The sequence below is a fragment of the Neovison vison genome, chromosome 8 (genome assembly GCF_020171115.1).
Source record: "Neovison vison isolate M4711 chromosome 8, ASM_NN_V1, whole genome shotgun sequence".
Lineage (NCBI taxonomy): Eukaryota > Metazoa > Chordata > Mammalia > Carnivora > Mustelidae > Neogale > Neogale vison.
In genome coordinates this window covers 112,841,503-112,853,981 of record NC_058098.1, presented here as the reverse complement: position 1 = coordinate 112,853,981, position 12,479 = coordinate 112,841,503, and the positions used below count along the sequence as shown (strand labels likewise).

Genomic DNA, 12,479 nt, shown 5'->3' with positions numbered 1-12,479 from the left:
AGCTCATGCTTTGAGTGTCGTATCTAAGAATCCTTTGCCAAAGCCAAGGTTGTGAAGATTAAGCCATGCTTTCTTCTTCTTCTTCTTCTTTTAAGATTTTATTTATTTATTTGACGGACATCACAAGCAGGCAGAGAGAGAGGAGGGAGCAGGCTCCCTGCCAAGCAGAGCCTGACACGGGGCTCGATCCCAGAACCCTGGGACCATGACCTGAGCCGAAGCAGAGGCCTCAACCCACTGAGTCACCCAGGCGCCCCAAGCCATGCTTTCTTCTAAGAGTTTTATAATTTTAGCTCTTACATTAGATCCATTTTATGTCTGTATATTGAGTGAGGCAAAAAGTTCAAATTCACTCTTTCATGTTTCCCATAACTTTATAGTGTCTTTATATAAACAGAAGTTTGGTGTTTTGATTTTTTTTTTTTTTAAAGATTTTATTTATTTATTTGAGAGAGAGAGAGAGCATGAGCGAGGAGAAGGTCAGAGAGCGAAGCAGACTCCCCATGGAGCTGGGAGCCCGATGTGGGACTCGATCCCGGGACTCCAGGATCACGCCCTGAGCCGAAGGCAGTCGTCCAACCAACTGCGCCACCTAGGCGTCCCTGATTTTTTTTTTTTTTATAGCACATACCCTCCCCAATGTCCATAACTCAACCACCCTCTCCCTTCTCCCCTCCCCCCCGCAACCTTCAGTTTGTTTTGTGAGATTAAGAGTCTCTTATGGTTTGTCTCCCTCCTGATCCCATCTTGTTTCATTTTTTCCTTCCCTACACCCAAACTCCCCACATTGCCTCTCAAATTCCTCCTATAAGGGAGATAATATGATAATTGTCTTTCTCTGATTGACTTATTTTGCTCAGCATAATACCCTCTAGTTCTATCCATGTCATTGCAAATGGCAAGATTTCATTTTTTGATGGCTGCATAGTATTCCATCGTATATCTCTATCTATACCACATCTGTTTTATCCATTCATCTGTTGATGGACATCTAGGTTCTTTCCACAGTTTGGCTATTGTAGACACTGCTGCTATAAACATTTGGGTGCACGTGCCCCTTCAGATCACTACATTTGTATCTTTAGGGTAAATACCCAACAGTGCGATTGCTGGGTTATAGGGAAGCTCTATTTTCAACTTTTTGAGGAACCTCCACGCTTGTAAACAGAAGTTTTAAAATTTTAATCTTTCATGGTTTGCACTCTCAATGTTCTTTAAGAAACCCTTCCTATCTCAAAGTCATAAACATATTCTTCTATATTCTCTTCTGAACTTTTAAAGTTTGCTTCTCATTTTTGGATTTTTAATCTGTTGAGAACTTGGGTATGACGTGAGCTAAGGATGGAATTTTTTCTTTCCACATGGATAACCAGTTTTGATCCAACATAATTTTTTAATTCGTTTTTTCTTTCTCTACTGGTTGATAATTACAATCTCAGTCACATATCATGTGTGTATGTGTGGTTTTTTTCAGGACACTCTATTCTGTTGCACAGTTTATACCTTCACCAATACCGTGCTACTTACTGTGACTACATAATAAATTTTAAAATTTGACAAGACAAATACTCTTTTAACTTGTTCTTCCTCAAAATTTTAATTTTTGTCCCTTCATTCTTCCGCACGAGTTTTAGGACTAGTGTGCTAAGCACTGGATTTAGAGATTATTTGGGAGACTAGTATCATTATACTATTGGGTCTTTCCATACATGAACATAATATGTATTTCCACGTATTCAGATCTTCTTTATGAACCTAATTATTTTATGATTTTCTTAACTGGTCTAGAATATTTGTTGGGCTTATTTCTGAGTGTCTTGTAGTTTTGTTTCTATAGTGAATGGAGTTTTTCCTTTAATGTCATATACAATGGTTTATAACTTGAGCACAGTAACGCTATCAATTTTTAAACTAATCTTTTATGTGGCAACTATACTGAACTTGCCTAATATACTACATAAATCTTGGGTTTGCCGTGTTTACATGGTTTTGAACCTCCTACAAGTGGAATTACATAGTATTTTGAATGTCTTTATATGGTTCACCATGTTGCCCTTTTTAAAAAAAAATTGGTTGTTCATTCTTTTTTATGGTCATAGCATTTCACTGTGTGAATATATGACAATTCACTATGAATAAACCTGCTGTGAACATTTTTAAACATGTGTTTTGGTAAACACATGCACCCATTTTTGTTTGGCATATGCGTCAGAGTGAAACTGCTGGATCATTTGGTACACTGTAGGCTTAATTTTAGTAGATAAGCCAAACAGTTTTCTGAAGGGGCTGTACCATTTTATATCCCATCCATCAGCAATGCAGAGTTCCAACTGTTCAGTGGTTTTTACATTGCATTTCCTTGATGAATAATGATGCTGAACTTTCTTCAAGAAATACCTGCTTAGGTTTTCTATTTTCTTAAAAAACTACACTGTCTTTAAGTTACTGATTTTACACACTCTGGATAGGAGTCTTTCACTGTCTCACCATCTATAGGTCGCCTTTTCACACTCTTAATTTTGGTTATTGATCCAGATGTTCTTACCTTTAAAGAAGTCCAGTTTATCAATATTTTCTTTCATGGTTTTGGTGCCTTAAAAAATCTTTCCTTATTTGGGGTGCCTGGGTAGCTGAATCAGTTAAGCGGCTGCCTTCAGCTCAGGTCAGATCCTAGCGTCGTGGGATTGAGTCCCACATTGGGCTCCCTGCTCAGCAGAGAGCCTGCTTTTCCCTCTCCCTCTGCCTGCCACTCTTCCTACTTGTGATCTCTATCTCTCTGTCAGATAAATAAATAAAATCTAAAAAAAGAAAAAAAAAAGAAAGCTAGCTTTCCTTATTCTAAGGTCATGAAGATCTCTTACATTTGCTTCTACAAGTTTTATTATCTTAAACTTTGAACTCACTTTTTTTTTTTTTTTTTAAGATTTCATTTATTTATTGGAGAGAGCAAGACAGACATAGTAAGAGAGGACAGGAGCAGGAAGATGCAGGCTACCTGCATTTTAAAATTACTACCTGTCTATTGTACAAAATTAATTTCATCTGGAATGAATTCATTTTCTAATTGTTGATTTTGTTGATTTTGTTGAGCAGGAAGCCAATGCGGAATTCGATCCCAGGACTCCAGAACCATGACCTGAGCTGAAGGCAGTCACTTAACCAACTGAGCCACCCAGGGACCCTAAACTCATCTTGAATAAAAGTTCAGTTGGGCAGAAAATTCCGTTTTCCCTTAGTACTTGAAGCTACCACTCAACTGTTAGCCTCTATTGTTAAAGAGAAGCCTTCTGTCATTCTATTTGTAGTTCTTCTCAAGTACTGCTCTCTTTTCTCTCTCACAAATTTTAAGATTTTTCTCTTTATCCTTGATGTTCTATAGTTTCACTAGAATGTTTTTAGCTGTAGGTTTATTTTTATTAATCCCGTGCAGTATTTGGAATTCATTTCTGATCTGGGAACTCATGTTTTCATTTCTGGTAAATTCTCAGTTTTTACCTCTTCATGTATTTCTTCTCCATCATTCTTTAACTGAAACTCCTATTAGATGACATCAAAGCCCTTCAATGTAGCCTTTATTACTCTTAGCTATTCTTTCACATTCTAATTGTGGTTTCTCTGTGTCACATTCTGTCAATTCCTTTTTCCAATTCATTAATTTTCTCTTTGAAATAAGTTTAGCAAATGTTTACTACATACTGAGTTTTTATTTATATTTAATTCCCAATATCCCTGTATTTTTTTTTTTTTGTTACTTGCCTGTTCTTATTTTCTTTCCACCTATTTTTGTTTCAGCACATCTTGTTTATACATGGATCACAGTTCTTCATTTATCTGAGCATCCTAAACTTCTTTTAAACTCTTTGTATGTCTATTGTACAAAATTAATTTCATCTGGAATGAATTCATTTTCTAATTGTTGATTTTGTTGATTTTGTTAGATAGCACTCTAAACATTAGAGTTTGTCTTGTATTTTGGAATTCTGTATTATATAGACTTCTTAGGGGGAGGCTTTTAATTTCTGGTTTCCTTTTTTTCTCTCCCATCCATTTATGGTCACTCTTGTAGACCTGAACCTGCTCTGTAAATGATTTTGGGGTCTCAGGCTCTGTAATCATACCGGCTTAATACTGTAAGATAATTTGTTAAGTTTTAAAGTATTTTTGTTACAAGGTAGTGTTTCTTTGTCCCTGACCTCAAGTCCAAACCTTGCAGGGAGGAAGTTGTAGGATTGCTCCAGCATCTTCTTATAATCAGGATCCTGGAGCAAGAAGTCTTGCTCACTTTTTTTTTTTTTTTAAAGATTTTATTTATTTATTTGACAGACAGAGATCACAAGTAGGCAGAGAGGCAGGCAGAGAGAGAAGGAAGCAGGCTCCATGCCAAGCAGAGAGCCCGATGTGGGGCTCAATCCCAGGATTCTGAGATCATGACCTGAGCCGAAGGCAGAGGCTTAAACCACTGAGCCACCCAGACGCCCCTCTTACTCACTTTCATAGAGCGCAGTTAGTCTTCATTATCCTCAAGGGCAACACCCAACTACCGGAGCTCATTACTTTGAATGTTTACTCTATTTCTGATCTTATATTTGAGCCTAGTTATGTATAGTCCTTTAAAAAAAATACACTTTATGACTTCTGTGTGTTTGAAGCAAGAATGAAGGGGTGTCGTGAAGCTTAAGCTTACCATACTATTTAGTGTAAAAATCTTAAATTTTTTGTTTTATAAACTCAACCTTATGTTTCTGGATTTTAGAGTCAGAACAAAGTAAGAGCTAAAAATCTCAGAATGACGACCAATACTAACTTATTAGGACTAAATCCTGTATTTTAGCATTTGAATACCCAAGGAGAAAGTTACTATTTTCCACCCCATAACATTTTATTCATCCAGGTCCTAGACTTGATTTTCCTGTTCACTTCACTCCTCCTATTCTAAATAATAATGTACAGTGTGAAGGTGGTTAGCTAAATATTTAAGGTAGGTTACTTTAATTTTCACAAAATCCTGAGTCTTACTATTGTTATTCCCTACTTTAGAAAAACAAATAAGGGGATTTAGAGATTGGAGATAAATTGCCCACAGTCACATACAACTAAGCTGCAAAACTGAGGTTGGAGCACAGCATCTAACCTCAGGTCCAACTTCCGTGGCTGCTTCAATGACAGAGCATTCACGGTCTTTTCTTGGCTTTGCTACAGAAGACATGATGGACTGTTAGCTGTAAATGCCTCCCCTCTGTGGGATCTGCTTTTTTTATAATGAATGAGAGGCTAGTTTTTTGTGGGTTTCGTAAGATAGCAGAAACAAATGTTGACAATGAGCCTCTGAGGAATGGATAATATGACTGAGTAGTCAGCAGTCAATATCTATGATTTTAGCTGGAAACAAGAATTAAGATTCCAATTTTAATGCAAATGAAGAGCTTTCATGCAGACTTTTTTTTGGGGTGTGTGTGTAATTAATTACTTACCTCTGCTAAGTCTTCAAAGCAGCTTCCTACTAAGGGATGGGGGCTACCTTCATCAGTCATTTCCACAGTATCTTCTATATGGCCCAGTAACTTTACACTAAGTTCATGTATATCTACTATACGACTAAATATATTTTCTACATCCTGTTGGGAGGAAAAGCAAATTCAGTTATAGAATAAAAAACAAATTTTGAGCCAGTAAGTCATTTTATAATCATGAAATTTAACATGGCAAATACAGTGAGAAATTTTAACTTACAAATACAAGTAAAAGACAATTCAAGAATTCTTTTTGCAAAGGTATACAATTTGCAAATACATTTCTTTAGGGCAATGGTTCTCAAAATAATATATAGTACTTTTAAAAGCAAAAAAGTTATTGAGAAGAATGGCACTGTTTTACATTTCTGTAAATTTCTACCATCTGGCTTAATAAAGATAGCTGCATTTAATCTGTTGTGATACACTGTTTTTAATAAAAGCATACAAAGAAAATCCAGCTTTACACAGATAGGTGGAAAAGGGAGGAATATTTTAATAGTCTATTCAAACAACTGTAGATCTTTTTTTTTTTTTCAGTAGAGTTTCCTTAATGAGATATGTCATATACCATAAAATTTTCACCCTTTAAACTGCACTATTCAATGGTTTTCACATATTCAGAGCTGTTCAGTTATCACTACTATCAAATTCCAGAATATCATTATCACCCCAGAGAGAAGGTCAACATCCATTAGCAGCACTCACCATTCTTTTCTGCCCTGGGGCTGGCAACCACTAATCTATTTTCTAACTCCATGGATTTGCCTATTCTGGACATTTCATATAAATGAAGTAGACAGCCTTTTATGATATTATACCAAAAGTCAACAAATGGTAGTTTCTTAAATGTTAGTTGCAATGTGGAATCTGAACCCATATCAATTCTGTACTTCTACATTAAAATCCATCAGTCTATATTAAACTCTGAATGGATTCTTTACTGGTGTGTGTTTTTGTAGCATTATGAATTTGGTCACCTGGAAAGTAGTGGTCCACTGAATTCCACAAATCTTCCAAATGTTAACACATTTAACACATTTCACTACAGAATATTAGAAGACCAAATCCATTATTACCACCGTATCACACACTGGTAGTGTGAGTGGATAAAAATTTTCAAAAATTTTATTTTCATTTGAAAATTCAATTTTTAACACTATCAACAAATACTGTTACTTTCCTCGAAGTGACAGGTTTGTTCATTTTATTCCCCCACTTCACTTATTTTTGAGAAATGTCTGCCAAATATACAAGTCTGAATAACCACAGTCTGTCAGTCATTCTTTCAGGTAGTGTCTCATGAAGAAAATAGCTCGTTCAGTTAGCAATTCAGTCATATAGTGCTTTCCTTCAAAGCAACCACCCTACTTTGATATGTAGTAGAAATGCTTATGTGTGCTTCCTAACTGCCTCAGTTCTTCTCTTCTTACCTGGGCCTTCTCGGGACATGCCAAGCTCTTGTTCTACCAGTAGTGACAAAAAATTTCATGAGTCCATATGTACTGCTCATTTATTTCATTTCTTTATTCTATTCGTCTATCATCTCATTTTTTTTAAAGATTTTATTTATTTATTTGACAGAGAGAGATCACAAGTAGGCAGAGAGGCAGGCAGAGAGAGAGGAAGGGAAGCAGGCTCCCTGCTGAGCAGAGAGCCTGATGCGGGACTAGATCCCAGAACCCTGAGATCATGGCCTGAGCCCAAGGCAGCAGCTTAACCCACTGAGCCACCCAGGCGCCCCATCATCTCATTTTTATTACAAATATGTATACATACAAGAATGCTCAATACAATGCCTAGTGACTTCTGTAAGATTTTCTGCAGGTTAGATTCCTGGATAGACTTCTACCATGGGGTTACATATTTAAAATGTCAGTGAAGACAGAATGGGAGAAGATATTTGCAAACGACATATCAGATAAAGGGCTAGTATCCAAAATCTATAAAAAACTCATCAAACTCAACACCCAAAGAAAAAATAATCCAATCAAGAAATGGGCAGAGGACATGAACAAACATTTCTGCAAAGAAGACATCCAGATGGCCAAAAGACACATGAAAAAATGCTCCACATCACTCAGCATCAGGGAAATACAAATCAAAACCACGAGATACCACCTCACGCCAGTGAGAATGGCTAAAATTAATAAGTCAGGAAATGACAGATGCTGGAGAGGATGCGGAGAAAGGGGAACCCTCCTACACTGTTGGTGGGGATGCAAGCTGGTGCAACCACTCTGGAAAACAGCACAGAGGTTTCTCAAGAAGTTGAAAATAGAGCTACCCTATGACCCAGCAATTGTACTACTGGGTATTTACCCTAAAGATACAAATGTAGTGATCCAAAGGGGCACGTGTAGCAGCAGTGTCTACAATAGCCAAACTATGGAAAGAACCTAGATGTCCCTCAACAGATGAATGGATAAAGAGATGTGGTGTACACACACACACACACACACACACACACACACACACACACAGGAATACTATGCAGCCATCAAAAGAAATGAAATCTTGCCATTTGTAATGACATGGTTGGAACTAGAGGGTATTATGCTTAGTGAAATAAATCAATCAGAGAAAGACAACTATCATATGATCTCCCTGATATGAAGAAGTCGAGAAGCAAGATGGGGGGTTTGCGGGGTAGGAAAAGAATAACTGAAACAAGATGGGATTGGGAGGGAGACAAACCATGAGACTCTTAATCTCACAAAACAAACTGAGGGTTGCCGGGGGAAGGGGGTATAGGGTGAGGATGTTTGGGTTACGGACATTGGGAATAGTATGTGCTATGGTGAGTGCTGTCAAGTGTGTAAACCTGGCAATTCACAGACTTGTACCCCTGGGGCTAATAATACATTATATGTTAATTAAAAATATATATATATACACAAGTGATTAATGCCTCAATAATAAGTAAATAAATAAATAAAACACCAGTGGATAGCTTTTTAGAGTCCACTGGTTTACCCTCCCACATGTAGCATATGGGAATAATAGTCTAACCAAACCTTCACAAAACCAAATACTGTCAATTTTAATTTATTTTTAAGATTTTATTTATTTGACACAGAGAGAGAGAGACATTGAAAGAGGGAATACAAGCAAAGGGAGGGGGAGAGGGAGAAGCAGGCTTCCCACTGACCAGGGAGCCCGATGCAGGGCTTGATCCCAAGGACCCTGGGATCATGACCTGAGCTGAAGGCAGACACTTAACAACTGAGCCACCCAGGTGCCCCAAATACTGTCAATTTTAACTTTTAGAAAAATGCCTGGGTAACTGAAAAACGAGAACTAATTACAATTATTCAGTTACTATTTTTTTATTTGATTTTCAGTAGTGACTTTTTAAAAATCAAATCAACATTGAGGCATGATTCATATCCAATAATTCATATCCATATTTTGATGTACTTCTGGATAGATTTTATGTAGTTATTCACTCTTTAACTATCACCATAGTCAAGATACAAAAGTCTTATTACCTTAAGAAGTTTCCTTATGCCCCATCCCCAATAATCACCATTATTGCTCTCAGGAAACTAGTGATCTGCTGTCACTAAAGATTAGAATTCTAGAATATTAAAAAAATGGAATCATATATAATCTTCTATGTCTAGTATCTTGGCTAATGTTTTTGAGATGCATCCTTACTGTTGCTTTTTTCTTTGAGATTTTATTTGTCAGAGAGAGAAAGAGAGAGAGAGAGAGCATGAACTCAAACAATGGGAGAGGCAGGCAGAGAAGCAGGGTCCCCGCTGAGCAAGGAGCCCAACATGGGACAGGATGGGATCACAACCCGAGCCAAAGGCAGGCGCTTAACCAACAGAGCTACCCAGGCGTCCCCTTACTGTTGCTTTTATAACTACTTCATTCCTTTTAATTCTGAGTAGTCTTCCTTTGTATGGACATATCACAATTTGTGTATTCATTTACCTGCTGATGGATATTTGGGTTGTTTCAAGTCTGGGCCATTACAAATAAAGCTGCCATGAACACTCGCAAACAAGTTTTGTGTGGACATGTTTTCATTTCTTCTGGGTAAAAACCTGGCTGTGGAATTGCTGGTAGAATGGCTAGTTTATATTTAATGTTACACAAAACAGCCAAACTCTTTTCCTAAGTATTTGTACTAGACAACATTCCCACAAGCAGTTGCTCCACATTCTTTTCAGCAATTGGTATTGCCAGTCTTTTTAATTACAGCCTTTCTATCTATTGAGTCTGTAGTAATGTCTCATTGTGGTCTTAATTTGCATTTCCATAGGATACTGATGTTGAGTATCTTTCAATGTGTTTTTTGGCCACTGGTATAGCTAGTTTCATAAAATCTGTGAATTTTTTACCCACTTAAAAATATCAGGCTGTTATTCCAATTACTGAATTGCAAAGTTCCTTATATATTCTGGATTCAAGTCCTTTGTCAGGTGTATATATTACAAATAGCTTCTACCATTCTGTGGCTTTTTATTTTTATGGCAGTGTCTTTAGAAGAGCCCAAGTTTTTCATTTTATTTAAGTCCAATTCATTAATTTTTTATTATGATTCTTGATTTTTGTGTCTTAAGAGATCTATACCTATTCTTTACTCCTTTCTATTTTATTAATTTTAAAAATCTTTTATTTATTTATTTGTCAGAGAGAGGAAGAGAGAGCATAAGAAGGGGGAGCGGCAGGCAGAGAGAGAGGCAGGCTCCCCACTGACCAAGGAGCCCAATGCAGGACTTGATCCCAGGATCCGGGGATCATGACCTGAGCCAAAGGCAGCCGCTTAACTAACCAAGCCACCCTAGCATCCCCTACTCCTTTATTTTAAAAAAATTTATTTTTAAGTAATCTCTCTACACAATGGGGGCTTGAACCCTGAGATCAAGAGTCACACTATCCACTGATTGAGCCAGCCAGGTGCTGCTTTGCTCCTTTATTTTTAAAAACAACTTTATTAAGGTAAAATTCACATAGAATATAACATCCATTTAAAATGAACAATGTTTTTTTTTTACTCTTAAGATTTTGCAAATCATAAACCACTCCTGTAACTTTTTTTTTTTTAAAGATTTTATTTATTTATTTGACAGAGAGAGATCACAAGTAGGCAAAAAGCAGGCAAAGAGAGAGGGGGGAGAAAGCAGGCTCCCTGTCAAGCAGAGAGCCTGATGTGGGACTCGATCCCAGGACCCTGAGATCATGATCTGAGCCGAAGGCAGAGGCTTAACCCACTCAGCCACCCAGGTGCCCTACTCCTCTAACTTCTAATGGTCATCCATAGCCATGCCTTGAGCCCCCATCTCAACTTCTGTAGTAAGCACTACATTTTTGACAGTCATCCATGGCTAGACTTCTAGGAATTACTAGATGTAACCCCCTTAGACAATTTCAGCTGTTTTCACCACTCGGTACATTTCCCCAGGATTCAGTTAGTTAGGTTGGTTTGCTTACTATTGTAAGATCAGTGATCCCTTCTCTAATTCTCAACGTTACTGGCTCTCTCTTTTTGGTCCCCAAAATATTGTTGTCATAGTCTATTATGGTAATTACCATACTATATTGTCATTTAATATTCAAGTTTACATTTCAGTCTTGACTAGACTCCCAATTGAGGGAAGGAATGGTCTTATTTATCTCTGAATACCCACTGCTAAGGACTATATGATGCCTAACAACATATATAGGCAGCATTGATGAAGTATTAATTAAATGATTTAAATAAGTCAAATTAAACAAAAATAAATCTTCCACCTTAACAAGAGGCTTTATTCCTTGGAGTACACAGATGATTCTTTAAGTTTATTTGCATTTATAATTCAGTCTAGTTTATAATGTGTCCTCTAATTTTTGATGTTGAATTTACTGAACCTGTCGTAGCAACTCTTGAGATCAGACACTATGAATTAAATCCCACAACTTAAAAAAAATTTGACAAGTTAGCAGTCATGAACTACACAAATTCAAATTTGAGTAGTCATGTAAAATTAACAACACATGCAATGATATATGTATATACAACAATACTTACATTAGCTGAAAACAATTTTGAATTGGAGACAAAGGGCTCTCTAAAAACTTTTATAATTAAATTTAGTTCCCTTATGTACTGTCGAATTTCTGCCATAAATGCTTTTACCAAATCATAGTAAGTTTGCTCTCCTGAGGTGGAAGGCTCTTCATCAGTTAAAGATAATATATTTATATCTTCTACATCTTGATGAAACATGTCCATTAATACCTAGAGAGTGAGAGATAAAACAAGTACAATAAAATATGAACCTATAGTTGAAGTTAAGCACCATAAGTTGCTCTTTGAATACAGTTCTTAAGTGATAAAAAGCAGATGCACAATAATCTCTTCTTGGCACTATTGCTATTGCCTCCTCCATATCTTCTCTAAAACAAAATTTTCGATCTAATATCACAAACTGCCTCCTCCAAGTCCTCTATTAATAGTTTTCTGTCTCTCTCTTGTTAATCTATTACGTCAAATTTGTTCCCAAATTCTGTTCGATTTCTCTCTGACTTAGTTTCCTCTGTTTCATACCCTTGCCATTACCACCTCATTCCAGGTCCTCACCTATCTCTTAATAATTCATTGTGCTAACTGGCCTCCTTGATTACAATTGTTGGAGACTGATCAAAACTAGTCCTTATTATTATTAAAGAAGTCTACTATCCAAAGAAGAAGTCTACTATTCAAAGTAGTCTACCATTATGACTCTTGCTAAACCTCATCTTTCACTTCTATAAATTTCTACATCATTATCCCTACAACACAATTAAATAATATTTTATCTTGGATGACTTTCTGCTTGTTTCACAAACAGAAGTTTCCCATCATCAATTCTGGAGACTTTTTTCCCCCTTAAGATTTTATTTATTTATTTGAGAGAGAGAGAGAAAATGAGCAGGTGGAGGAGCAGAGGAAAAGCGAGAAGGAAGCTTCCTGCCAAGCAGGGAGGTGGACATATG

At 36.8% G+C, this 12,479-nt stretch overlaps 1 protein-coding gene across 2 annotated transcripts in view; it reads right to left on the bottom strand.

Moving 5' to 3' along the window:
• SOS1 (SOS Ras/Rac guanine nucleotide exchange factor 1) overlaps positions 1-12,479 on the bottom strand; it is a 145,478-nt gene that overhangs the window by 58,654 nt on the left and 74,345 nt on the right. For both annotated transcript variants that reach the window (XM_044261705.1, XM_044261706.1), the window contains exons 5-6: positions 11,533-11,742; positions 5,472-5,615 (exon numbers count right to left, since the gene is read on the bottom strand). In XM_044261705.1, coding sequence (XP_044117640.1) covers positions 5,472-5,615; positions 11,533-11,742 — 354 coding nt within the window. The remainder of the gene's footprint in view (positions 1-5,471; positions 5,616-11,532; positions 11,743-12,479) is intronic.